This window comes from Neopelma chrysocephalum, unplaced genomic scaffold, assembly GCF_003984885.1.
Source record: "Neopelma chrysocephalum unplaced genomic scaffold, ASM398488v2 Primary Assembly neopelma1_65b, whole genome shotgun sequence".
NCBI classification, from domain to species: domain Eukaryota; kingdom Metazoa; phylum Chordata; class Aves; order Passeriformes; family Pipridae; genus Neopelma; species Neopelma chrysocephalum.
In genome coordinates, this window is record NW_020897723.1 from 3,126,628 (window position 1) to 3,154,143 (window position 27,516).

The following is a 27,516-nucleotide window of genomic DNA, read 5'->3' on the forward strand; positions in this document are numbered from 1 at the left end:
CGCCCCCGAGCTGCCCCGCAACGGCGGCGCGGCGGCCGGGCGGCCCTCGCTGAGCAGCAGCGGAGAGTTCTACGACCTCGCCTTCAAGGTGCGGGGGGGGCCGGGGGTGCTGCGGGAGGGGTCCGGGAGCGCGGGGTCAAGTCGGGTGCGGGGTCGGCTGTAGCGTTCCCGAAGTTCCCGGGGTCAGGAGCGGGCGGGCATCCCTGAATCCCTGCTTCCCTGAATCCCTGCATCCCTGCTTCCCTGAATCCCTGCATCCTCGCTTCCCTCCCTCCCAGCCCCGGCATCCCGTCCGTCCGCAGCCGCCGGGTCGGGGGCTCCACGGGGGCTCCCGGGGCAGCAGGGTCGGGATCAGCCCCCCCGGCAGCGGGGCTGCTGCTGCGGGACTTGTGCAAGTGATGGCCAGAGGCTGCTCCGGGGAGCTGCTGTGGCCTCCCGGCTCCTCTGTAACCTACAAAAAACGGGGCTGTGAGCGGGGTGATGGCACCCCTTGAGTGGCACCGAGTCTGCTCTGGCTGCTGCTGAGATGTCTCCAGCTTTCTGGGCTCAGATGGCTTCTTCTCGCTGCTTCAGATCCTGCCGAGAGAGTCACAGAACAAATTAATTTGCATCCCCCCCACTTCATCATACGACCTGATGCAAGCCCAGCTTGAAGCTCACTTGATGATTTTAGGGTGCACTTAGCGATACGGGGGCTCATTTAGTGATTTTGGCTGAGGCTACAACTCAGTGCAAACGCTCTGGGCTGTGTTTCTAACACGGAGCTCTGTAACCGAGCGCGGGGGACTGAGCCGGGAGAACGCGGGCTTTGCTGGGGCAGGTCCTGCCGCGGTGTGTGGTGTCGAGAGCTCGGTGCCGGTGGCAGTTGGCGTGGCCATCGCGTTAAGGTTTGGGATGTGGGGTAGGAGGTGAGGGGTGTTCCAGAAGTGGGTTTGGTTGCTTTGGTAGGCGGTTGGTCCTGGTACAGCTGCAGTAATGGTTTAACGGCTTCCCTAAAATGGAGCCACCTCCGTGTTTGCGCTGGTTCCGGGCTCCTGGAGCTCACCTCTGCCTGCCCGGGCTGTGGCTTTCCCTGGGAATTGTGCCCACGGCACAGGGATGAGCCAAATGGGTCTCAGAGAAGCCCAAACGACCCAGTTAGCCAAAACCTCTGCTAATGGTCTGGCTGATTTTGAACCAGTGGCAGAGAGAAATTGCTTTCTATCCAGTAAAACCCTGGTTTGTTAAACTTTCTCCTTCCCTTGCCCCTCTTCTGAGGCTCCTGAGCTCTGCCTGAGGCAGTGGCCAAATTCAAGTCTTGGGTATGGGGCTCCATCCTGGCCCCGGGCACTTTGCATGACTGGTGAGGGATCGGTGATGCTGAGTGGGGAGAAGCCGCTATTGAGGGTCACCTGTTTCAGAGAGAGGTCTGGAAAGTTAAAGAACCCCGATATTTTGTACTAAAATTGACTTCCCCCCCTTCCCTTGGCTTTGCACCAATACACCCGTGGTTCACTGGCTGCCCTCACCCCCTCGTGCCAGAGCTTGGTGTGTGGGGCTCTGCACCGTGGGGGCTGGGGCACTGTGGCTGGATCCTGCCATCCTGGGCAGAGCCCTCCTGCCCCAAAACGAGCTACACCTGCACCCGGGGCTGCTGCCACCTCTCAGGGCTGAGCTGCAGAGCCGTGCTGGCGTTTGCCACTTCGGATGGCTCCTGGGAGGATTCGGTGTGACCCAGGGCAGTCCCTGCCTTAAAACCATTTAAATCCTGTCACAGCCTAATGGCTCTCGGAAGGCTGATGGGAGCACCTTGGGAGAGAGGGAACCTGCCATGGCAGGTGCAGAAGGAGCTCACGCAGGTCGGTTCCATGGTCCCAGATTTCCCGGTGGTGGGAAGTTGTCATCCCACTGAGGGGAGGGGGCTTGGTGCCCAGGGGGGCTGTTGGTTAGGGCTGAGGTTTTGGGGAGCTGTGTCTGGGAGCAGGCTCAGCTCTGCCGTGGTCTCTGTGGCAGGGGGCTGCCTGCCCTGTCTGCACCCAGGGCAGCTGCTGGGTGGGGAAACTGAGGCAGGGGCACCGGGAGCTGCTTCCTTGGCATCTGTGGAGGACCAGGAGGGCAGCTGTGGGCATCTGTGGGTCCCACTGAAGGCAGCTGCTTGCAGAGGGCTGATGCACCCCTGGAGCTGGTGCTTATGGTTGGGGACTCCCTGAAGTCTCCCCATGGGTGGTGCCACGCTCCCAGAAAGCCCCACAGTGGTGGGGTGTTTTGTGGGTGTGTTGGGGAGCCCGTGGGCCCTGCAGCCATGGGGTTACAGCTTGTGGCACCCAGCTGGCACCTCTTGGTTTTCAGGGGGGGGTTTGTGCCCCCATGAAGGACTTGTTAAGTACAGCTTGGGGTAAGGTGTCTCGAGTTGAGCCAGTGCTCAGGGACACACGTGGTGCAGGATAGGGAATAATTCTGCTGTGAGTCTCCCTTTTTCCCCCCCACCCTCCCCTGGGTCCGTCGCTCTTGGATGTGCTTTGTTCCTCTCAAGCGTGTGGGATCTGCTGCCTGCTCCTGGGATGGAGCCGGGTAATGGCTCCAGGGGGCTTCCTTCCCAAAACCCGGAGTCTAACCCCCGCTCCCTCCCTCCCTCCCAGGTGATGCTGGTGGGCGACTCCGGGGTCGGCAAGACCTGCCTGCTGGTGCGGTTCAAGGACGGCGCGTTCCTCGCCGGCAGCTTCATCTCCACGGTGGGAATCGACTTCAGGGTGAGTGCCCGGGGCACTTCTTGGCCCCTGCCTGGGGGTCTGGCAGGTGAGCGATGGATTTTTGCAGAGGAGTAACTAAACGTTGCTCCAAGGACTTAAACCTCGTCACCCTGACCCGTGTCAGCTCCACCCGGGGCACCTCGGGCTCTGATGGCAGTGGGGGCAGCACAGCAACCTCTTGGTTACAGCTTTGCACAGGGATGGGGGAGCGTGTCCTCTGCTCAGGATCCCGGGGATAATTCCTGTAAGAACTGCTGAGGCCTGGCATCTGCCAGTGAAAATATTTCCCTAAGTCGTTTTCAGTGTTTATAAGAGTGGTTTGTTTTTTCTTCTTGGAACAACAAAACCAAAACTGACACGAACCAGAATTCCCTGGAAACATTTCCTGAGCGCAGCTTTGGTGTCCCGACATGGGGGTCTCCTGCCAGGTGGCCCTGCTCCCTCTGGCTTGGGGGCGTGTGTTGTGCTGAGGGGTCTCTGAGGTGTCTGTTTTGTCTGTGATCGGAGCATCCCAGTGCTGGGAGAGTCCTGCAGTCGGTGTGTTGGAGCTGTGTGGCTCCAGCGAGGACAGCAGGAACCTGCCTGACCGAGGGGTAATGGGGTGGCTGAGGGGGCAGAAGGGGAGCCACGTCGTGCCCTGCAATGGCCTGGTGTGCCCAGAGCATCCTTTGCCAGGCAGGGACACCTTAGTGCCGTCCAGGGACCTTGAAACCTTCCCTTGGCCGTATTTCCCCATCAGCACCTTGTGGCTGCCTGGGGACGTTGTGGTCCGGGGTTGGATCTCTCCCTTTCTTGAAGGATTCCTGGGAGATGGGTGTCTCTTGTAACCTGCTGTTTTGTGGGGTGTGAGTAATAACTGGCTGCTGCAGTGACATGGGGAAGGGATGAAGGACGGCTCAGAAAGGCTCAGAGAGCCTTTAGGAAGGAAATGATGTTTGGTGCCGAGCGAGGCTGTTGGCTGCAGCAGGTGAAATGGGTAAATTGGAGTCTGTAATTTTATACAAAGGTAATTACACAGTATTTCAGGTGTTCTTCAAATGAAAAGCATTTTATTGCCGATTGCAGTGATTGATATACCAAGGGCAGTCGTAAAACCCTGTGACTTATTGATTAGAGCACTGAAACGACTGTTACTGAGAAGCAATCAAATTAGGGTTAATTTACTTCTCTAACAGAGCTGCTAGAGCTACATTGCTCTGAAATGGGCAGATTATGCAGTGGGGAAGATCATGTGTATGCCCTAAAACTCATTATCATCATCCTTTTAAGGCACTCATAATTTTTGGGGGACATGGAAATAGTTTTTTGATGTGCATCTCCGTTCCCATTGAGATAATCCTGTTTGCAGGTGCTGTGTAATTGTCCCTCTCGCCGTTGGCACTGTGGTGCAGATGATGCTCTGGGGTGGCAACGCTGGAGGCTTCTGCTGGTTTTAATTTGCGTCTTTCTAATCAGAAAACTGTCACGTGGCAGCTTCTTCTCTCCAAAATTCCAGAATTTGCTCGGGGTTTGCTGGCTGAAGTGAGCAAGGCTGTTTGAGGCGAGGCGGGGCTGGGGTGGGAGGATGTTGCTGGGGTTTGCTGCGCTCTCCTGGCCTGGTGTTGGAGGTGCTGAGCGAGCACAGAGTGTTTGTTTCGGTGCTTTGGGGGTTTTGGGCAGGGTTTGTGGCAGTCTCTGAGCCTTGCTGGCAGCAGAGACCGTGGGGACCTCCCCAAGGCCAGCGCGTGTGGCAGCTGCACTCCTGTGCACGTGTGACCTTGTTTGGCTGTGGGAGCCGGGCCCTGCCAGGACCCTGGATCCCATCCCAGCTGGGGGAACCACGGGGACAGAGCTGCCCAGCTCCTGACGTTGTTTTTGGGGCCATCTCCACTGTTCTTTTTGCCACTTGGTCCCTGCAGGCTCCCTGGGATGGGATGAGCAGCCCCTGTGCCCGCCCAGGCACTCTCCACCTCCTCTCCCAGTCCACCCACTGGTCCCAGGGGGTCCAGGATCCATCGCTCATTTTCAAGGATGTCGAACCATCAGATGCAGGCAAAGCTAATGGGTTACATAGGCCTGAGTGAATGTAAATGAATAGAAATCCATTTAAAATTAATCTGGCATTACAATTCCTAATGGCCCCCAAGGTTTGTTCCCTCCTACTGTTTTATGTGAGGGAGAGCCTCCCACATCGTGTTTGTTTATCATCATCTCTTAAACAAAGAAGGATGTTGATGTGAATGTATTTGGAAAACAAATCACTGATGCTGGGGAAATAAAGATGATTGTATTGTTAAAAAAGGCATCAAAATGGCACCTGTTGGCTTCGAGCTTTGGAGGTGTCAAGTCTTCAATGTTCCTTCCTGTGAAAATTGGGCTTGCTGGGGTAGCATCTTTAGCTCCTTGAGAAAATTCCAGCCTCAGCATTCAGCCAGGACAATGCCAGGGGATCCACAGCGAGGATTTGGCTGGGGCTGCTCTGCTGGGGTGATGCTCCCCATGCTGTGGGTGCAGAGTCTTGAGCAGGGGGTCACTTGGAGCGGCAGAAACGTCGTTGGAGTTGCTGTGTTGTTTCCCCCTGGGGTGGGGGGCAAACCCCTCTCTGTCTCTGGTGTCTGGGTCACAGTTGTCACCTTCAGTGTTTCCAGCCATTACTAGATAACAAGGGGCTTAATTATTCCTTCCCACGAAGGAATTATTCATTCCGAGCCAGGGCACAAGGTTTTCTTCCTCCTGGGGACTGGGGGATCCCGGCAGGTCTCTCCCCACAGATCCCCACCGGTGAGGGCAGAGCAGCTCTTTGGGCAGGTCCTGTGTGCTCTCCTGCCTTCATGTGTTCAGATTCCAGGGAGAAGGGGCTCCCGGAAAAGAGCAGGATTAGCCCTCAGGGGTGTGAATCCCGTTTTTCTCAGTGCCACGGAAGGAGCTGCCTCTTGCTGTAATTTTGGCAACGCCGCAAAAACCTCGACAGAAATCCAAGCTGAGCAGCCAGTGGGACTTCTGTCCTGTCGTGACAGCTGAGTAACGGGAGGAAGGTCCTGCCAAAGCAGAGAAGCCAAAGGTCTTCATGAGCCCACCGTGTCCCTGTCCCCGATGACATCCCGGCTCCCTGGGGCTGCCCAGCCCGGTGCTCCCAGCCCAGAGCTTTGCAGGGTCGGGCAGGTGAGGATTTTTGTACTAATTGGACCTGAAAGGAGAAGAACATGAAAGAAAACTAAAATTAAGGATGAGCCTTTTCTCCCTGGGAAGAGGTGCTAATGAGCTTCTTTGCATTAGCGGGGGGGATGGTTTCTGTGTTAATCAGGGGCTTGAAACCATTGGGAAGCACTTTGTGGTGGAGTTCAGAGCAGGGTGGCTTCTCTTTTGGTTCTCCGAGGTGTGTAGTGGTGTCGCTCCGAGGAGGGGGTGCAAACCAGCATCCTCCTGGCACCGAGTTTGGTGCTGCTGGAAGAGGAGGAGCAGGAGGGAGTCGGCACAGCCCCGGGCCGCCCGGGCAGGCAGCGGACACAGGCATTGTCTCCTTTGAAGGTTCAGCTTTGATGTCCAGCGGTTCACACCGGTGTGCCCGGGGGGTTTCTGCTGCTGCCCCCCGCCGCAGTCCCCTCGGGAGGCTCCGGGCTCCAGCCTTGGCCGTGCCGCAGATAATCTGTGTGTTGTAAACAAAACCTGCCACCGGTGGCCCTGAGCTCTCAGGACTCTTGATTACACTCAGCCCTGTGCTGCTCAGGGGGTGGAATCAACGGTGTATAATGTTTTTTTTCCACGAGATTTTGTTGTGTTTGTGTGTGCACCTTCCACCGGCCCTCGGCGGCCGCCTGTGCCTCGAGCAGCCAGCTGAGCTTTTGCAGGAGGATGGGAGATGTGTTCCTGCCATGCAGAGGAACAGTGACCATGGTTTGGATTCACCAAGGCTGGTCCTGGATCTCCACATGCTCGGGGGGCAGGGGGCTGTGGATGCCCTGAGCATCTGCTGGTCCCCAGTGGGCACCCGAATCCCTGTCCTTGGGGCGATGCTCCAGTTCCCAGCAGGTGCCCACATCTCTGCCCTCTGAGTGATGCTTCATCACAGCCTTTGCCTGGTGCCTCCCTTGGAAGGGCTGGAGCAACCTGGAGGCTCCTGGAAGCCGAGGGCTGGCTTTTATCTCAGCGGTTGGCATGGAGCATTAGCAGGGCTCATTTTCTGATGGATCAATCTAGAAAAAGTGGGAGGGGAGCTGCTTAGGCCAGAAGAAAGAAATAGAAATAAATTAATTTCAGCATGTCTTTCTGTACTAAATTAGCCCTGGATGTTGGAGGGAAGGGACTCTGGCACTGGGCAGAGTGTTCAGTCTCTCCTTTGCCATGAGCATTGTGATGTGTGTGGGGTCAGGATGAGGATCTGCTGCAGCAGGGTGGGTTTAGGTTGGTCCCTTCCAACACAAACCATTCCGTATTTGTGTGTATTTCCAGCAGCTCTTTGTCTGAAAGTGGTTTGTTCTGCAGCTCCCATTGCTGGATGAATTTTCCCAGCAGCCAGGAGCCGATTTCATATTTTTGCATTTCTCACTGTACGGAGAGCTGGGCTCAATTTGCCCAGAGGAGCTTCCCATCCCTCAAAGTGTCCAAGGCCAGGCTGGACAGGGCTTGGAGCAACTTGCTCTAGTGGAAGGTGTCCCTGCCCATGGCAGGGGGGTGAATCTGGATGGTCTTTAAAGTCTCTTCCAACCCAAACCATTCCAGGATTCCCTGATTATTCCTGCAGTGCTTCCACCCCTTCTGCCCGGTTTCAGGGATGGGATGCGATGCCATCACCGGTGCCATAGGGACCAGGTGTGCCTGAACTCAGCAGCAGGTGGGGCAGATCCCGGTGCCCTGGCACAGGGAGGGCAGTGCCTGTCAGCTGGAACACGCCGTGATTTCACCCCTTTGTGCCGTGTGTGGCTCTGAGGGCGACGCCTTCTCCACAGCTGCTGCCGGTGCCTGTTCCCCGCTCCCAGGACGGGCTCTCAGAGGAGTAAATATTCATTTTTCCTGGGAAGCTGAGCCCCGCTTTGCCGTCAGTGGCTGCTTCCTCCCTTGCAGAGGGACACTCACAGCTTTGCAGTTGGCAGTGCCTGTCATTTGCATGCAGGGGCTCAGTTGCCAAGAGATGCTGCGAGCGGTGCCCATGGCGGCTGCACCCGCTCCTCTCACAGCTGCTGGTGTTTTATTCATCTTTCTTTGCCTCCTGCATTTGAAAAATGATATCCCCCAGCTCTGCAGCACACCAGGGAGATGCAAACCCCCGTGTGCAGGTGGTAATCCCGGTGGACAGCAGACTCCCTTCCTGCCTTGGGTGAGGCAGAGAAATAAGATGAGTGTCCTCAAAGCAGAGAAGTGCTCAAGCTGCTCTTTCAGTGAACTGCTGGAGCGGCAGCAAGCCCCAGAGCCTGGTTAAGAAAACTCTTAACCAGTTTAATCCTCTTTGCAGGATGGTGGGAAGATGCCTTCCCCACTCTCCCACCCCCTCGGTGTTGGAAATACCACTTGGAATAGTTTAGGTGTGGAATTTTGCATCCGTTTCATCTGACAGGAGAGTGCTGGGGATGTGGAGTTTGGGAGATGCTTCTGGAAGGGCACTGGTGTCTCCCAGGCTCCTGCACCCCTGCTGGTGCCCAGTGGCTTCCTGGTGGATAGCTGGTGTCCCCATGGGTCTGTCCTGGTCTGAGGCAGTTGAAATACTGGGTTTCATTAGCTCAGAGGGAGAGTAGGAGGCCTGGGATGCTCAGGTGCTGCAGAGCCAGGACACAGGCACGGAAAAAATACACTTGGGAGCTGCTGGTGGAAGGAGGGTGGTTGTCAAGGTGTTCACTGTAACCTGCCTCTGTATCCTCCTAGTTTGAACTATGTGGGAGCCCAAAACCCCGATAGAGAGTGGGGATGGACGTAGTGGAAACGGCTGGAAAACGCAATTCCCACCCACCCGCAGCGTCTCCAGGGCTGTGGGTCAGAGCCCCACTCCCTGCCCCGCTCCAGCTGAGCAGGATCCTGGTGCAGGAGGAGGAGGTCGGGCTGGGGGAGGGCTGTGGGCACACGGCTGTGTTGTGTCAGTGCCTCTCTGGGTGCTGCCAGGTGGGAAATTGGCCCTGGTGAGGCCAATCTGGGCTCTGGAGCATCCACTGCCACGGTGCTGAGCCAGCCTGGGTCTGCTCCTGGTGCCAGGACCTGTGAGGGAGTGTTTTATTGGCTATAAAACATTTATATGGGCCCAGAGTAAGTCTAAATGGTTTGAATATTTAATGGAATACATTTGGCTTAATTTCACTTTCATCTTTTATTTGTGATAAAATATTGAATTCGGCTGTGCAGAACTGGGTTGTTCTTTGAAAGCAGAGGGAGGGTGGCTGGGAAAGGGGGTCAGGTGGGTTTTGGGGTGCCTCTAACCCCCTGGCTACCCTTGGGATGGTCATTAGGGGCATCCCTGTCCCACGGTTCTGCCTTGATCAGCCCCTGTGATCCCCTGAGCCCTCGCTGCCTTTCCACTGAGCTGCTGCCTCGTTTTGTTAATTAATTATTTGCCCCCAGCGGGGTTTGGGTTATTCCCAGAGCGGATGTTGATGATCCCCGTGGGGAAGGGGGAGGTGCTGCTCCCGAATTCAGCAGTGGCTGCAGTAGTGGGAGCTGATTCCAGCCGAGCTCGCCGGGCACTGACTGTGCGTTGTCCTTCCCTGAAAACCACCTTTCCCTTTGTCCTTTCCCCAAAGAGCCACTTCCTTGTCACCTGAGCCGTGGGGACAGGGGTGGGGTCAGTCCCATCTGTGGGGCTTTGCCAGATCCTGTGAGGGTGACACTGAGCATCCCCGTGGTGAGGGGCAGGGCAGACATCGGCCACTCCAGAGCCTGGAACAGTGAGTGCTGGCAAATCATCCCCCTCAGGGAAAAACATGGGAAAAACAACCCCATCCAGTGGGATATAGCTGTGTCCATGGGGGAAGGAGCCACAGCGTGGTGTGAGCCTGAGCAGCTGTCCTAGTCCTTGGATGGCAATGGGGGACACACTGTTCCTATGGCAATGGGGGATTTAGGGATCAAGGGTTTGTTTACCTGCAGAGCCTTCAGAAGCAAAATATTTTGTTGTTGGCACCACTGGGACACCCGTGCCCTGGGGCAGGGGCTGGCTCAGGGCAGGGGCTGGCTCAGGGCAGGGGCTGGCTCAGTGCTGTGCCCTCGTGTGCCAGAGCTGGGTGGTGCTTGGCTGCCCCACGCTGCCCTTTTGGTTCCTGGCTCATCCCAGGGTGCTGGAGCTGCTCAGCTCCCCCGGCAAGGGATCTCCAGCAGAGCCATGGAGCTCACACAGCTTTGTCTACCAGGGGCATACAGCATTTTAAATCCTGGCTCAGCACCGAGTCATTGCCCTGAGGGACTGGAGGATCTCTCGGAAGCAACAGCAAAGAATTCATCTTTATGGCTGCACTGGGGAAAAACATTTCTCCCTGATCATAACTAACGTGTGTTGGGAGCTTGTGCTGCTTCAGCCTTAAGGGGTGATGTCCATTGCCCTGGGCTGTGGTTGGCCCCGGGTGAGGAGGAGTCAAAGAGGGGTCTGGGGGGTCTCGGTGATGCTTCAGAGCCTGAGGAAGATGTTGGTGTGACAGGGCTGGGGTCATTGCTGTCTGCAGGAGGTCAGCAGGCAGGAAAGGTCAGATTGTAGGGGAGGCAACGTGGGCAGCATGTCTCTGAGGATGCAACTGGTCCTGGAGGGAACACCTGGACAGATTTAGTTCCATTTTGTGTGGCGATTTTCTATGTAATTTATTGAAAGGAGGGGAGTGATGAGGAGCCTTGCCCAGCTGCATCAGTGCAGCCGAGCCCGCTTGGGTTGGATGCCACGAAGCCATCCATCTGTGTCCACATTGCCAGCCCTCGTGCCATCTGCCCACGGCTCGGGACTTTTTCCTCCTCCCTGCCAAAACGTGATGTTCCCAGGCCCAGTGACACACTGGGGAAATGGAGTCTTTGGCTTTTCCAGCTTTGCCTGCGCAGCATCACCACGGCAACCGCCCGGGGCGAGCGGCTCTTCCCCGGCACCGGTTTGTGGCATTAACGCTGATACCGGGGAAGAGCCCCCGGGCCATGTGCCCCCACAGTGTGACCTGTGCCGGGCACGGGGGGGAGGTGAGGAGGGGTGGGGGGTCCTGCCCCAGCGCCGGTGCTGCTGCTCCTGCTCACTGGGGCTGAGCCTGGACCGACCCCAGCGCCTGGCACTGCCTCCCTGGGAGAGCCGCTGGTGCCGACACTGCTGCGCCCTGTGCTCCCAACCTCGGAACAACTCCCTGCTAATGACTTTTCCCCCCCCAGAGCCAAGTGCAGGAGGCTGCTGGAGGCATCCAAGGAGCCCCAGCCCTTCTGGGGAGTGCAGACCCCAGCGGTGAGGACCTTACTGTCTGTTGGATGCTGAATTTGGTCTGAATCGTGTGATTTGCTCCCTGTGCTGCTCCCTGTGCTGCTCGCCAGCAGCAGGTCCCACTGGTGCCTCTGTGCCTCGCTGCTTCCTCCGGGCTGATGACTAAGAAAAACACAACTGCGTGGCTGGATGAATAATTCAGCCCAGCCTCGCTGCTGGGGGGGTCGTAGCAAAGACCCTGTCCAGGGACATCCTCCTTGTCAGCGTGGAACGGTCCCTGGATGAGCATCCTTCTTACAGTGGTGCCCTGGGCAGAGCAGGGGCAGGACAGACCCTTTCCTGGGAGCACAGGGAGCCCTTCCCATGCAGCCAGCTGGCCGGGCTTTCACTGGTGTGTCTTTGCTCCTGGGTGAGCACTCCCTGCTCCTGGGGGCTGTGGGGGAGCACCGTCCCTGCGGGGTCACACCGTGACCCGCGGGCTCCCGTCGCCCCGTTTGCCGCGCGCCTCGGCGGAAGCGCCGGGGGATTGTTGCTACTCTGGGTGTCAATTTTTAGAGCTCAGCCCGGATTTGGCAGCGGTGCCAGGCAGCCCACGCAGCTCCAGCCTCGGCGAAGGGCTGGCGGCTCCGCTGGGCTGCCGGGGATGAGGCTTTGCAGGGCTGAGCCCCCCCCGTGCTGTGTCCAGGCACCTTCCCGTGGCACCAGAGACCCTGGCACAGTGACAGCCGTGTCACACTGCCCTGGGCACCCGTCAGCAGTGTGTGAGGTGTGCTGTAACCACTGGTCCCGTGTGTTTCTGCAGGGCTGTGGGGGCTGTGTGGTCACGGTGTGCTCACGGTGTGTGCAGGGAGTGGAGCCAGGGCTGTGAAGCCTCTCAAGCCCTTGTGCTGCAGGTGTGGGCTTCCTGGGGCTCTGGTGTTCCCGGGAGATCACACAGTGCAGGTTTCAGATGAGTGAATTCTCTTCTTCCTCTGAGTGCTGAGGCACGTGTGGCCTGAAGCCAGTGCCAAGGAGCTCGAAAGGTGCTGAGTCCTGAGCCTGTCCACAGGCAATTCCCTTCCTGGCTCCTTCCCCAGCTCCTTGTCCCAGTTCATTCCTCAGCTCCACCGTGGTTTGCTGGCGAGGCCTGGGGAAGCGTGGTTGATGTGACGGGATCAGAGTGGGGCTGGGAATCTCTTCCCGGTGAATTCTGCTGCCCTGTGTCTGGGAGAAGGGCTGACTGCAGGGCATCTCCAGGGCATCCCTGCAGGGTATTGCCATGGAGCATCTCTGCCTCGCAGCGGTGCAGGGGCAGGAGCCCTGCAGCAAAAAGCAGTTAGAGGGCTGGGGGAGCCACAGCCCTGAGAGAGGGTGACCCCAGCTGTCTGCCTGACAGCAGGAGCTTGTGTTGTTAGGAGGGGCAATAAAAGGAGGAGAGCAGCTCCCACAGCATCACCTTGCTTTGGGGTGTGGGACATTCACAGGACTCAGAGCGTGGTGCCAGTGAGTTGCTGTGGTGCTGCAGACCCTGGAGAGCAGCACCCAGAGCTCTTAAATCAGTCAGTGCTGAGGAGCTGAGCTTGGGGAGCGGGTCCTGCTGTGTGGGGGTGCCCCCCGGGCCCCTTTGCATTGGGGTAACTTGTCGAGGTGGCTCCAGGCAGGGCTGGAGCTCAGTGAGTGTCTCTGTGGCTCAGCCCGAACTTCCTTCAACATGTTAACAAGCTGCACTTATAAATGTGCATGAATTAACGGGAGAAGTGCTCGGCAGTGCCGAAAATAACCTTGTTCCCAAGCAAGCGTTAATGCCTCGCAGATGTGCTTTTCCCCCTTGAATAATACACACGTGAGGTCAAATTATTCCAACAGGGAAGAGCAGCAGGAGCAGAGCAGCTTTGGGGGGTTGATTCTCCAGAGATCGGCCCCGTAGCCCAGTGCAGGGGTGGAAATCCTCTCCTGAGGCCCCAACTGCTCCAGCTGGAGTTCTTGGCTGAAGATGGGCTTTCCAAGCGTGCAACAAGGCAACTGTGTGTGGGGTTTGGTCCAGTTTTATTTGTAACAAGGTTGGCAATGTCTTGGCAGAGCACCTGTCTGTCCAGGAGCACTGCCTGCACTGTGTTCCCATCCTGGTGCTTCTGCCTGGACCTCCTGGCGACCACAGTGGCAGGATTTGGGGTGTTTTGCCTGCCTGGGGTGATTTCCCAGCACAATCCTGGCTTGCAGCCCTGCTCCAGTGCCCCGCACTGGGAGAGCAAATGGTGGAGTTGGATTAGACAAACTGGTTTGACCGACTGGGGCGGTTTTGGTGTGGAAGTGCCGGTGATGTGCCGAGCGTGCTGTGCTTCCTTACACCTCTCCATCTCCCGGGGCTTTCAGTGGAGCCCAAACCTTGGGAAGAGCCTGCTCTAGTAGAGCAGAAAATGGGAGAGCTGGGACTGCTGCTGATGAGAAGGAAAAGCTTTGCAAAGATCAAAGCTTTGACTGCACAGTGCCTGGGCTGGCGCAGCTCTGTGCCGGTGGCGTCGGGAGGGCTCCTCGTGCCGTGGCTTCCTCCTTGTGCCACCAGTGAGTGGATCTGAGGGACCTTCCCGGAGCTGACAGAGGTGCTGGGACAGGGGCTTTGCCCACTGAGCCCACTGTAGGTCAGCCCTTCCTGTCGCTGCTGCCACCACACTGTGCAGAGATGGGCTGGGTGTCAGGGAGCACTGGGACCCCTGATGGGTGTCAGGGAGCACTGGGACCCCTGATGGGTGTCAGGGAGCACTGGAACCTGATGGATGCCAGTCCTGGGGGCTGACTGGACTCCTACGGCCGTCAGAAAACCTCATTATAGTTGTTCAGTCTCTCCCTTTTCCCTGAATCCTTTGAAGGATCTGTCTGGGCTGGGGTTTGCTGCGCTGTGAGAGCGCTCGGGAGCTGTCTGCCTCGGCTGCAGGTGAAGGATGGGAGTGCTTGGGATAAAAAGCTACAGATTCCTTTGTCAGGTCTCTGGGGGTTTTATTTTCTTTAGGGATGAGAAGCGCTCTTTAATAATGCTGTTTGCAGTGTTGTCTGCAGATGATGCTGTGTTACTGCCGAGGTGTTTGCTGCTGGATGTTCAGCCCTGATTTTTTTTTAATTGGATTGTAGAGTCTTCTGAGAAACTTTAAGCAAGTTTTCAGCCCGGGGCACAACCTGGGGCTGGCTGCAGTCACTGAGGCGACTCCTAGAATCGTTTGGGTTGGAAAAGACCTTTAAGGTTATAAAAGTGCTGCAAGGCTTTGTTTCCCCCCCTCAGATAAATGACTCCCTGTCTAACAGGACTTGATGAGCCATTTTTCATCCCCACGGCTCTGACGGCGCCGTGTTTGCTGCAGATGAGAAATGATCCCACAGCAAATGCTCCGTGGAGATCCCTGTTCCGCTGTGCAGCGCGGCGTGTCCTTGATGAGGAAAATGAAGATAAATATGTGGAGTGCCGCGTTACTTATTCCTGGGTATTGGCACCGATTTGCGTGAGCCATCTCTGCCCCCTTTGTCTCCGAGGCTGCCTGGTTTGGAAGTAAGCAGGGATGTTTTTAAAAATATCTCTTCTATCATAAAGTAGGGAAAAAAGAGATGGAAGGGGTGAGTAATGCAGCCCAGGGTGTTGGGGGAGCTGCACAGACCATCCCTGGGTGTGGAGGAGGGATGTGGCCGTGGGCTCCATCCCATCCTGGAAGCCGACCATGCGTTGGAGCTGCAGGGATGGGCTGCAGCCTTCCTGCTGACTGCTGCGTTTTGGTGGCTCTGATCTCCAGGGCGGCCGTAACAGATCCTGTCCTATGGAATTTTAAGGCTGGAACCCCCAGTTTCCCTGGCTGCCTGCAGGACTGGGGCACAGGCTCGCTCTGATGGGGCAGAGACGCCTCAAAGCCTTGCGTGGCCGTGTCTTCTGCCTGTTGGGATGAGTCTGAACAGCTTGAAAGCATCACATCTCACCTGCCTGTGCCTCCCTCAAGGACTCAGCCTCCAACCATCCCAGGACCGTGGTGGTTCCATGGAGCAGCCGGGCAGGGGAAGGAATGCTGGACGTGGCTGCCGCGGGCGATGCCGAGAAGCAGAGCATGGCTGTGTTTTAAAATGCATGATCCTAAGCAGATCCTCTTACCTCTAATCTGTCCCTAAGACAGGATTCTCTTCTTGCCAGGAAACCCTTTTATTTGCGGGCTGATGTGAATAGAAGATGATAAGTCACTAATTCTTCAGTGTGTGTCTGCTCCAACAAGAGCCTCGGCTCTTATCTCTGCAGGGCTGGCAGCCAGGGAGATGTTAATTGGGATTTAATGTAGTGAACATGGCTCTTGACAAAGGCTGGAGCTCTGACATCCCTGGGGTGCTGCGGGGAAGGGGCTGTGCCCACCTGGAGACCACGGGTGGGGTCATTTACGTAGGACAGGGCTGGTGGCTTCTCCTGGCAGGGACCGGGTGTGCGGGACGGAGGGGACACGTGTGGTGACCCCTGGAAGGAGCTGTGGAGGGGACACGGGGCTGGCTCCGGCAGCAGGGAGGGTTGGAAGCGCCGTGTGCTGGGAGGTGACGTGGTGTTAATCTGCTTTTCACGGGATCTGCTGAGGAACTGAGCAGCGAGCGCCGACACGTTGTGGGTTCTGAAGGGATCTTGGCACCGGGGACCGGCGCTGGCTCTGGAGCAGCCCTGCTGCAGGTGGGAGTGTGGAGTGTGCAAGGCCTGGGGAGGAAAAAAAACAAGGCAGAAGTTTCTATTTTTAGCTGCAGAGTGCAAATGCACAGAGCTGCTGAGGAATTAATCGCCTGCCCTGAGAGATGAATGGTTGGGATTTCTCTCTAAGTGGAAACCTTACGGGATGAGGTGGAGGGAACCATGCCGGGTGTGTTGGCCACCCAGGGATGGGTGACAGGGATGCTCAGGAATGTCTCTGGTGGTGGCATAGCTGAGGAGAGGAGGAAGACGATTCCCAGTGCCTGGGACACCTTCCAGCAGGACTCAGCATGGCTGGGGCAGGACCATGTCCAGCCCCATCGTGGCACAGCTCTGCATCCAGCCCATGTCCCTACCCCACTCTCCCTGTTCCCAGCAGGCTCCAGGCTGTTCCCTTTGCTCTCTGGCAGGGAATGTGCTCCTGAAAGAGTTTTCCCCAGGCTGGAGTGGTGGGCTGGCTGTGTTTTCCATGGAGGCTCTGCATGGCCAGGCAGTGCCAGACCCGCTGCCCCATGTCCAGGTGGAATGAGCGTGGCTTGAGTTTGGAGGGACCAGCATTGGAGCACTGTTTGTACTGAGGGGGCAAAGGGGGGGATGCTCCTTGATCCCTGGCCTTGGCAAAGGGCCGGGATGTCCCTGAGCCCGGTGCTGTGCCTGGGGAGATGCTGAGCCACAAGGACCAACTCCCTGGCAGCCGCACGCGCATGTGTGGGAAAACCTCGGGGTTTTAACGAGCAAATTTAATGCAGTGTCCTGCTGTTTTGGGCAGGTTTCCATATTGATCCTTAATCTATTTTTGCAGCCGCTGTTGGAGGTGGTGGTTATTTGTGTGTCTGCTACAGCCCCATCACAACTCATCCCATTTCCTCCTGGCACAGGAGCGTTTGTGCTCGCAGGGGAATTTGGATCCAGGTCCTGCCTTGGCACAGGGCTGGGGTGCTCCAGCGTCCCTTCAGCCACTTTGCTGCTGCTGGGTTCCTCCTGGCTTCCTGGAATAAAGGATAACCCAGCCTACCACCCACCCCCGAGTGGTGATGGGGACCAGGCAGCCACCTGCCCCGGGTGACACCACAACCTAATGACATTTCTGGGTGGCTGCACTGTCAGTCCCACAGCTCATTACTGCCACTAATTAACTCGGCTGCTGCCCGGCGCCTGGTTTGATCTATAGTCACTGAAGCCATTTGTTCCCATTTTGGCAGGAATCCTCCCCCACTTGGCCGCAGGAGCTGCCTCCAAGGCCCAGTAATGACATTTGAGAGGTTTCTTTTCCATGGTAAAAGTGGAGCCCCCGGCACAGGGGGGTGCTGGGGTGGGTGGGTGATGGTGGGTGCTCCTGGGCAGCTCCTGGAGCCAACACCCACCAGAGGCTCTGGGGAGCCAGGGTTGGGGCTCCCCTGGTTGGAGCCTGAGTGGTGTCAGTGAGCAGCTCCCATTAGTCCACTTAATTGTGAAGCAAATTAATCCATGTTTCCAATTTAACTTTTAGGGCTTTGCCTAATGAGTTAATGTGTGGAAAAGCTGGGGGAGGCCGGGTTGTCTGTGATTGTGACCCTGGGTGGTGCTGCAGCCTTCCCTGGCGTGGGCTCAGGGACCTGTGGATGGGCTGGGATGTGCTGGTCGCTCCCAGTGGGCTTCACCCGGACCGTGGGGACCCTGTGGACCAGGGCAATGGCATTTCCCCATCCTGCAGCTGCCCCGAGGGCAGAGCAGGGCAGCAGCAGCACCTTGGTTTAGGTGGGAGCATCTGCTGCAGGGTGCCTGTTTCGGGGAATGTGGTTTTGCTCCATCCCCTTCTCCTCCATCCTTTCTGCTTCCAAACGGCTGCTCCCGGGCAGGGGGTGGGATCAGGGGGTGGGATCAGGGGGTGGGATCGTGCCAGGGCTGCAGCCGGCGGGGCCTCGGCGTGTCGATAATGCTGCTCTTAATTGAGGACCATCTGCACTTGGTAATTTAATTTTTCCTACATCTGCAAGGTTCCAACTTTTGTTTATCTGACATCCCGAGGATTATTTAACTTTGGAGCCTCGTGTTCCTCCAGCCCAGGCACTCCAGGCATTCCACTGCAGCCCCTGCTAGACGAGATTTTAATAACGTTGTCACCGCCCCAGGAAAAAGGACACATTAAAATCTGAAATTGGGAAGGGCAACAGCAGAGCTGAGTCGCAGGGATGATTTTCCTGCCCGAATTTGCGTGGCAGGAGGCTGCTGGGAGTGTTACCTCTGTTATAACAAACTGTGTGAGATGAGGAACGAGCCCTGAGCACCACAAACCCTCCCACTGCCCGCAGGGCTGGCAGCACATTTCACGTCTCAGTGCATTGACACACGTCATCTTTTGTCTTTGGATGCTTATTAGTAGCTCAGCCCCCAGCTGTGCCTTGGAAAGGCTGTCAGGAGGGAATTGAGGCAGCTCCTTAAAAAAATAATAATAATAATTGGAAGCTGGAAAGTCTTTTAGCCATGGTATGGGGGGAGACTTGAGCATCTGGTTCATCTGAACCACGCCAGTTTGTGCTGCTGGCAGCAGCTCCTGCCCTTTCCCACTCCAGCTCCTGCCTTTTCCCATCCTGCTCCTCCTTCTGCTTGCCTTCTTCACCTGTGTTTTGCAGCGACCTTGTGCCTGGGGGCAGCCAGGGGTCTCAGAATCCTGGAATGGTTTGGGTTGGAAGAGACCTTAATCCACCTCCCTGCCATGGGCAGGGACACCTTCCACTAGACCAAGTTGCTCCAAGCCCTGTCCAGCCTGGGCTTGAACACTTCCAGGGGTGGGGCAGCCACAGTTTCTCTTGGCAAATGTCTCTGGGATGCAGGCAGGGGTGGCAGCAGGGGTGATGCTCTGGGTGGCTCTGGCTGTGTCTCCTGCCTGCAGGAGCATTTCTGTAGCTCCTTGCCCTGGAAACCCGCTCTGTTCCACACCCAAACCCCAGGAAATCCATTTTTTTCCCCAGCCTGGTCCAGCAGCACCCGGATCCATGTGCAGACTTTAATTAGGTCTAAGCATTTCCCCCCCTAAAATGTAGGTCAGCCGTAATTAGTGTCACTCCTGCTGCTGCCGGCTCCGTGTTAATTAACTCCTGAAGTGCAGGTCAGTGCATGAAGGGCAGCTTTGGAGCTTCACCTTTTTCAGCTGCTTACCAGATGCTTCAAGGTGGCTTTGGCTCAGATGGTCCGTGCTCAGGGCTTGGGCCACCCTGGGGACGTGGCCATGTCCCCGGGCACAGCCTCACACTGCTCTGGGCTGGACCTGCTGGTGTTGCCCTGGGGAAGGGCACCTCTTTGGTGCTGGTTTTAACACGAAGCTCCTGCTGTCCTTGTCCTCATCCATCACACCAAGTGTCCTTTTCCCCTGCAAGGTGCTTGTGCCGAGATCCAGGGCCAGTGGGGAAGTGTGTTTTCCTTCCTCTGCAGCCCCTGGCACGGCAGCCCTGGCACAGTCCCTGGCAGGTGGTATTGGCAGCTGCTTGGTGCCAACTGGGAATGGCATTTGGAGAAGTGCTGTGCCAGTGCAGAGCCTGGGGCTCCCAGCCCCTGCACCCTGCAGGATGTGCTGGTGCCACGGGTTGGACTCGATGATCCTTGTGGGTCTCTTCCAGCTCAGCACAGTCTGTGATTCTGTGACCCGAGGGGAAGGTGAGCTCAGAGAGAGGATCTTCTGCAGATTGTAAACCCGCCCTGTTTCACCTGCAGAACAGGGGCCGGGCAGAGCTGTTGTGCCTCCTCTGGGATGAGGGTGAAGGTGCAGCTCGGGCACTCTCAGCAGCATCACCGTGGCACACAGTCCCACCCTGGGGATGGCTCTTGTCTGTACTCCCCTGGGAGCCCTGGGCAGAGGAACCAGGGTCCAGGAGGCACCTCATGGCAGTGGGAACCCTGGGTTTTAGGCACTTCAAGCCTTCAGCAGCCTTGGCTTCCCATCCTGGGAAAGGCTCAGCTCCGTGTTTGGTGAGTCCCAAGCCCCCAGGCAGCTCCCCAAGCCCCCAACTGCTCCTGAGTGCTTTCCAGCTCCCCCACCCCACACCCTGGCTGCCTATTTTTACCGCTCCTGGGCTGTGAATCACTTTGCTCCCCCGTCTCAGTCGCTGCCTTTGAAGGTATTTATAAACCCCGACCGTCTCCCCTGCGCCTGCCTGAGCAGACGGTGGATGCAGAGCTCCGGCTCCCCCTGCCCTCTCCTCCTCGCCCGTATCCGAGTGTAGATGTGCAGGAAGCGAGGTGCTCCCTGTGCCCTCGTTAAAACCATCAATGAAGAGCCTCACCAGCACTGTCCTGGCGGGGTGAGGATGGGCACCAGCACCCCGAGGTGCCTGTTCCGTGGTGCTGAGCAGTGTGGGATGTGCAGGGATGGATCTCGGCGTGTGCCTGGGAGGGGATTGGTGCTCGTGGCGTGTCCAGTGTCGGAGGTGGGTGAGCCAGGGCTGAGCTGGGGGAGCCCAGCCCAGGGTCGGGGCAGCCTTGACCATCCCATGGCCACGTGCCTGGGGAGAGGGAAGCACCCCATGCCAGTTCTGGAGGAAATGGGACTCAAATCATCACCAGAGCAGCGACTGGTGCGCTGTTCCCTGGCCGCATTTCCAGCACGTTCCAGTGATTACTGTGCTAATTTCTGTGCATCTGGCAGGCAAATTAATCTCTGCTCCCTCGCCTGGGACCGCTGGTCTGTAGGATTGTGTTTGGTTTGTGTTTGGAGAGCCTGGTGAGGCTCGCTGGGTTGGTGGTTGCTCTGGGACACGGTCAGGATCTGTCCCCTGCCCTCGCTGTCCAGCACAGCCCCCTGGAGGGGCACCAGTGGGCTCCCCACACTGCTCCCAGCTCTGCCAGGGCATCCTTCCCCAGAAAGTATCCCGTTGTTTTGGGTAGAACCCAGCGTGCCCCTTCCCCTCCTCCTTTCCACCTTTCCTAAAACCAAGAAAAACAGGGGGGAAAAAAAAAGAGAGAAATCAGGAGAAAAACAGGTACGAGAGGCAGGAGGAGGAGTTATTTTTAATTTGCTGACTGGATTTGGAGTGGTTGGCTCTGTCTTTTGAAGGCTGTTAAGGTGGGATGCTGGTGCTCATTAATTTATGGCCAGAGGTTTCCAGCCTGAGACACCCGTGGCACCATCAGGGTTTAGGTACCCAAACAGATGCAGCTTGTGCTGAAAAAGGGAGGGATCCTCTGGCTGGGCCATGGTGCAAACGGCTCTGCAGGCACTGGGACTGATGGGTGCCAGTTTAAAAAGCAGGAGAGGGATCAGCCCAAGGGTTTGGTGAAACTCTGTCCGGGATGGGGGGGCCGGGTGTTTGTTTCTCCCTGGGGTCCTGGGTGCCTCACAGCCACGCTCACCCCTCACTGCCCTTTCTGTTCTCTTTCAGAACAAGGTGCTGACGGTGGATGGGGTGAAGGTGAAGCTGCAGGTACGTCCTGAGGCCCTGGGAGCAGCTCCCTCGCCCCGCTGGCTGTGCAGAGCTGGGCAAAGCCCCTCAGCAGAGGAGCACCCTCGACACGGGTCCCCCTTCTCCAGCCTTTGCCATTGTGTCTCCTGCCACAGGACAGCCCTGCAGGCCTTTTGGCTGCTCTGTCCCTTTGGTGGGAGCCTGCTCAGGGCTGGGGGCTGTTCTGGCCACGGTGATCCATGTCCCAGCCCTGCTGCCTCCCTGCTGCTCCGTGACTGCAGCTGGAGACAGAGAAACCAGAGCAGCACCCGTGGGGTTTGCTCAGCTTTTCCAGGCAGCTCCTGCTTTGGCAGTGCCAAAGGATGGTTGATCCTTGAAGGGACCCACATTCCCTGGCTCAGCCAGCATCCAGCCCTTGGGAAATGTAGATTTTGTGTCCAGAGCTGCTCCAGCCCCCCGAGACCTGACCCTTTGCCCGGAGCTCAGTAACACCATTAGCATGGATCCTCCCCAGCAGCAGCGTGGCACTCTGCAAACCTCCTGCTGCATTAAAGACTGATCAATCACATTAGCAAGCCCCCATGCATCCATCTGATCCATGGATTTTCCGATTAAGGGCCGTGTCAGGAGCCCTCGGCTGCTCATCGTCGTGTCCCCGCGCTGAGGAGCGGGGAGGTGCTGCTTCCATATTTATTGCTCTTGTTGTTTTTCCTATCGATGTCCCTGGGAGCAAAAGCTGGAGAGGCTTCCTGGGGTTGCACCGTGCTGTTTGGGCTGGTTTTGGTGGGTCTTGGCCGCGTCTGATCCCTCTGCTCCCGTCTGCTTTCCAGATCTGGGACACGGCCGGGCAGGAGCGCTTCCGCAGCGTCACCCACGCCTATTACCGGGATGCCCACGGTAAGCACGGCCCCCTCTGCTCTGGGGGGAGCCCCTGGAGCTGCCACTCCAGGCCAGGTGAGTCAGGAATCGCCGGAGCAGTTTCCCCATGGGAAGCAGCCACCAAGGATGGAGGAGGCTCTGCGTGTCAAGGTGCAAACACCAGCAGCGTGAGGTGTTGCTGTGGTGGATTTTAGTCTTGTTCTACATTTCCCAGCAGGGACCTGCCACGGGGACCGGTGCAGAGCCAGCACTAATGCCCCGTCCCTCTCTCCACAGCTCTGCTCCTGCTCTACGATGTCACCAACAAAGCGTCCTTTGACAACATCCAGGTATGGCAGCACCCCCAGCCCTTCCATGAATTCTGAGCACTTGCAAGGACAGGTAGGGCACAGGTGGAGAAGGTTTTCCCTCTCACAGCAAATAAAAGGGGTGATGGATTCACTGCTCTGGTCAATTAACCTGTGTAATTACAGCACTGGCACAGGACTTGCTGCAGTACCTGAGCATGGGCAGCTTTCCCCAGCAAGCTGCTCCCTCCTTCCCCTCTGCTCCTTTGGGTCCCAACCAGTCAGGATTGGAGACCTCATTGACCCCCACCTTAGTGCCAAATGTGGCAGGGAGAGGGTCACATCCTACCTTAGTCACATCCTACTTCACTGCACTTGCTGTGAGTGCAGTGTCAGCACGGGAGGCAGCAAGCAGCTGTTCACACCCCGGGGTCAGGGATTACAGGGAATTAGGGCAGGTTTGATTAGATTAGGCTGGATTAGAAGGCAGAGAAGCCACCCCATGGCTCAGGGAGGCAGGTTCAGGGGCCTGCTGGGATGAGTGTGCTCGGCGTGGGGGCAGCACGTGTAGGACACGGGCACGGGGCACATCCCAGAGCCAACCCTTGGCCTTACCCTCGAAAAGGAGGCTTAGTCTGAATGTCCCAACCAAGGGGAAATTGGGGTGAAATTCCTAGAGGCACCTGTGGGCAGACAGAGCAGGCAGTGGGGTCGATAGGCTGCTGTTACCCTTGGACATGGGGGTCTGGTAGCAGCCAGAGCAGGTACTGGGCTTGCTTGGCACAGGGGGCCCCTCAGTGGCACCCGGGGCACCGCTTGTCTGCAGGGCTCATCCATGGAACATCCCTGGCACTGCTTGGGATGGCAGCGTTTCCCACAGAGGGTGTCCATGCCCAGGACTGGGACAGCTCCCCCTTCTCCTCCTCCTCCCCCTGGGGCTGTTGCCAACCCCTCTCTCTGGCTGTCTCCCTCCAGGCTTGGCTGACAGAGATCCATGAATACGCACAGCAGGACGTGGTCCTCATGTTACTGGGAAATAAGGTGAGCCCAGCCCCACCTTCCCAGAGCCTCCTCTTCCTCCCACGGTGGAGCCATGGGCAGGGGAGCCTGGCAGGGCATAAGGGGGTGTGGAGGTTACCTACTGGTGACCTTCCAAATCACCCCAAATTGCTCTTTGCTGTTCCCATTGCAGGTGGATTCAGCCCAGGACAGAGTGGTGAAAAGGGAAGATGGAGAGAAACTTGCCAAGGTAGGTGAGGTGCCTGAGGATGTGCACCAGGAAATGGTCACCTGGAGACCAGTCTGACCCAAAATACACCTGGGACCACTTAGCTTTTCTTCCCTCGTTGTGCTCTCCCCTTCCTCCTCATCTTCTTTCTCTAAGATTCCACTATCATTTCTTGTTTCTTTGTCCTCAAAAATTATTCTCAAAGTTACCTGAGCTGTGATCCCCGGCTCAGTTTTCCCTGCCCACCACGGCAGGGTATGAGCTCCCTGGGCAGGCACTGACACTGGCCAGAGCCTGGGAGCCCCTGGGAACGTGGCAGGTGACATTCCTGATGCTGCTGTGTCTGGTCCCACAGGAGTACGGGGTGCCCTTCATGGAGACCAGCGCAAAAAGTGGCCTCAACGTGGAATTAGCGTTCACAGCCATTGCAAAGTAAGTGCCTGGAGCAGCAGCTGTGCTGGGCACCTCTCCTGCAGGGACACAGCAGCCGTTGGGATAACGGCTGGAACTGTCACCCACCTCTTCATGCCCTGGCTCCCACCTTCAGCTCTTGTGCTGGCAAGAACTTGCCCTCTCACATGAGGGCAAATGTCTCATCAGGGGGAGCTTTGGTGAAGTGTCCCGGCCAAGTTGAGTTCAACTGAGCTGGGACAGCTTGGAATCAGAATCCTGGAATGGTTTGGGTTGGAAGGGACCTTAAAGCTCATCCTGTCCCACCCCCTGCCATGGGCAGGGACACCTTCCACCAGCCCAGGTTGCTCCAAGCCCCGTCCAGCCTGGCCTTGGACACTTCCAGGGATCCAGGGGCAGCCGCAGCTTCTCTGGGCAACCTGTGCCAGGGCCTCACCACCCTCACAGGGAAGAATTTCTTCCCAATATCCCATCTAACCCTGCCCTCTGGCAGTGGGAAGCCATTCCCCCTTGTCCTGTCCCTCCAGGCCCTTGTTCAAAGTCCCTCTCCAGCTTCTTCCAGACAAAATCCTTTCTCCCAGAATCAGGCAGCATAGGAGTACCGTGTCCCCCCTTCCCACAGGGAGCTGAAGCACAGGTCCATGAAGCTGCCCAACGAGCCCAAATTCAAGCTCCACGACTACGTGAAGAAGGAAGTGCGAGGCTCGGGCTGCTGCAGGTCCTAACGCCGCGTTTGTACAGAGACTCTGGCCGTGCCCCCCACGCTCCCGTGGGCAGTGTGTGCATGTCTGTCTGTCGTGTCTGTGTCTGCCCCCAGGGTGAGCTGCGCCGTGGGCGATGGGAGCAGCAGCAGGAGGAGCCCTCTGGGACGCTGCAGCCGCGTGCTGGGCGCTGCTGCCCAAGCCCCAGTGCGGCCGTGGGCGCTGAGAGCGCTCGGCTCTGTCCCACCGGTGTTCCCGCCTGGATCTGTCTGGGAAGGGGCTGGGCTGGGGTCTCCTCCCAGGGCCAGCTGTGCCCGCTCTGTGAGGCTGCTGTTACCTTAGTGAGAGTCGTGCTGCGACGCAGGGGAACCAACACCTTCTCCCCACCTGAATCCCCCTTTCTTTCCCTGCATCCCCGGAATTCAGCCCCCGGCCTGGGGTGTGCGGGAAGGATGTGTTTTGAGGCAAACATTTTTGTAGTTGCTTTCTCCTGTCTGTGCATCCCTGTGAGGTGACACACACCTCCAGGGTGAGGGATTCTCCTTTTCCCTGCAAACACAGAGCTTGGCTGTCTGTCTGGATGAGCTCCTGCATACCTGGCTGCGTACAGAGATTCCTGAATGTTTATCCCTTCGGGAAAGGCTTCGGTTCTCCTCCTTCTGCCCTTTCTAGTACTTTAATTGAGAAGAAATCTAATGTATTGCAGCTTATTCTAAATACCTTCCTGTAAGTGTGATGGCGTTTTCAGATGCAGCAACGCTTTGATATCTTCAAAGTTCTCTTGGGCAGCTCTTTCTTTTCGCCGCAGAGAGCTGGGGGGAAGCTGCAGGCAGTGATTTTACAGGCTGCAGACTCCTGCCAGCTCTCTTCAAGGGCCTCCTCACCCCTTTGGTCTGTGTCAGGCTTTTGGCTGTTTTTTTTTGTCAAGCTGCACTTCTAAGTACAAATCTGAATCTGGATGAAGTGTTTGGCCTTTGGCAGTTTTTCCCTTTGGAAACTCCACGCGCACATCACCAGGTGCCCCCGCTGTGCTGAGCCTCGTGGGCCACTTCACATGAAAGGAAGTAACCCATCCATTGCCCTCCAGCCACCACCAGCCCCCCCAGCAGCTGGCTCAGACAGCCCTGCCCCTTGTTTTGCTCGGAATTTTGACTCCAGCACCCCCTTCCTGATGGGCACAAGGAGCCTCCGAGCTCCTCTGTGAGCTGCGACAACATAAGCAGCTACAGCTCCACAGGGTGAAAAAGGATCCTGAAATGAACCTACTGAGCACAGAGCATTTTTTTTCCTAGTTTTTTTTTAGGGAGAGAAAAGTCTCAAAACTGTCTGATTTAAATTTTAAAGTGATCCGCGGAAAACCCACTCCTGCAGGAATGTTTGCGTTCCTGGCAAACCCTGCTGCCAGTCTCTCAGGAGCAGGCAGGTGAGGGATGGCTGTCAGGGCCCCCCCATGTCCCCCCCTCAGCATCCCACAGATCCAAGGGATGGCCAGCACTGGCACAGCTGCTCCCACTGGAGCAGTAGCATCGGTCCATTCCTCAGCCAGCCTTTCCCTAAAATAACTGGAGCAACTCTCTTCACCTGAAAAGTGTCATTACCTGCTGCAGGTGCTCTCAAGATTTGTTTGCAGGTAGCAGAGCCCAGGGCAGGCTCTGAGAGGGGCTCAGGCAAGGAATTGTGCAGGAATGTGTAGAACTCGCTGTTCCAGGTGCCTGGGTGAGCTTTGCTTTGCTCCCACTGCTGCTGTACTGAGGTGTCCCCAACGCTTCTTAGAGTCCCACCCTGGGCTCTGCAGCATTCACTTGCTGCCTGAGGAGAAGAGAGGGATTTCAGAGAGTCCCTGAGCTTGCTGGGTCCCAGGGATTTGGTTCTGTGTGGGGCAGGAACAGCCAGGCAGCTCTGAGCCCTTAGCTGTGCCTCCCTCTGCTTCCTCATCCTGCCCTGGGAGCAGCAGCAGCTCCATCCCAAGGTGACAGAGAGTCTACCTAAAAGCAAAATTTAGCAGCAGGATTCCTAATGAATTAGAATTACTAATGGATCACCATTCCTACCTTAGGCTGCTGCTTTCCCTCTCAGATTGGCATCTCACTTTCTGGGAGACAAAGCTGAGAACTGGTTGCTTCCTGCTCACTGTGGGACCAAAACCAATTAGAGACCACTAATAGTGAAGATGTAAATGTTTCCCTTTGGAGCATTTCCAACCCACCTGTGGGGTTGCAAACTCTGCCAGAGCAGAGCCCTCACAGCAGCATTTGTGGTATTAGACCTAAGCTTTGAGCAGACAGCCCCATCTCTCCCAGTCACCAGTTCCCAAAGCAGGACTGGTCTCCCAGTGCCTGCACAGTGACCCCAGAGCTCCTCCTCACGTGGCCATTTGGGATTTTTCCACGGGCCTTTGCTGCCCCCACGCGACGCTGCAGGAATTGCTCAGTGCAGCACTAATTGTTTGATGCAGCGTTAATTGCTCGGTGCATCCGGCGTCACCCGCAGCTCTCGTTTCTGCTGGCTCTTGTTTACAGCTTTGGGTTCATTCCTGTTAATAAAATTTTTTATAATCTCCGTGGCTACAGCAGTGTTTTGATTGTCTAAACACAGCAGCACAGAGCGCTCAAACAGTTCACCTGCCTTGAACCCATCTGGATCCACATGGCTGAACCACCACCAGGGGATATGACCCATTTAGGTTGGATATTAGGGGAAATTTCCCCGAAAAAAAGGGCTGTCCAGCCCTGGCACAGCTGCCCAGGGCAGTGGTGGAGTCCCCATCCCTCGAGGGGTTTAAAAGCTGTGTGGATGTGGCACTTGGGGACACGGCTCACTGATCCCTCAGGCAGTGCTGAGGGATCAGGTGGACTTGATCCTAAAGGTCTTTTCTAACCTAAGTGACTCC

General features: G+C 57.1%; 1 protein-coding gene and 1 long non-coding RNA gene across 5 annotated transcripts; one reads left to right on the forward strand and one right to left on the reverse strand.

Annotated features, from left to right (window-relative positions):
• The first annotated feature begins 6 nt into the window (after positions 1-6).
• RAB26 (RAB26, member RAS oncogene family) lies at positions 7-27,185 on the forward strand. 4 transcript variants are annotated; one of them, XM_027684183.1, is made up of 9 exons: positions 7-88; positions 2,619-2,729; positions 21,100-21,141; positions 21,951-22,017; positions 22,276-22,328; positions 23,262-23,327; positions 23,479-23,535; positions 23,870-23,946; positions 24,548-27,185. In XM_027684183.1, exons 2-9 carry the CDS (start codon positions 2,622-2,624, stop codon positions 24,648-24,650), a joined length of 573 nt encoding a protein of 190 aa, XP_027539984.1. In that variant the 5' UTR covers positions 7-88; positions 2,619-2,621; the 3' UTR covers positions 24,651-27,185. The 4 variants fall into 4 exon arrangements, with proteins under 4 accessions (XP_027539984.1, XP_027539981.1, XP_027539982.1 ...); XM_027684180.1 differs by lacking the exon at positions 7-88 and adding an exon at positions 985-1,218; XM_027684184.1 differs by lacking the exon at positions 7-88 and adding an exon at positions 1,297-1,406.
• Positions 424-937, reverse strand: LOC113968023. Its single transcript, XR_003534342.1, has 2 exons — positions 661-937; positions 424-576 (listed from the first exon to the last, which is right to left on the reverse strand). It is a non-coding gene; the product is annotated as an uncharacterized LOC113968023 (long non-coding RNA).
• Positions 27,186-27,516: the final 331 nt, after the last annotated feature.

Excerpts from the sequence above, each read along its gene's own strand:
- RAB26 (XM_027684180.1), top strand. The coding sequence starts at position 1,099 with ATGAGCCAAATGGGTCTCAGAGAAGCCCAAACGACCCAGTTAGCCAAA. Across the intron at positions 2,730-21,099 it reads CGGTGGGAATCGACTTCAGG|AACAAGGTGCTGACGGTGGA; the intron begins GTGAGTGCCCGG and ends GTTCTCTTTCAG. Across the intron at positions 22,018-22,275 it reads CTATTACCGGGATGCCCACG|CTCTGCTCCTGCTCTACGAT; the intron begins GTAAGCACGGCC and ends CTCTCTCCACAG.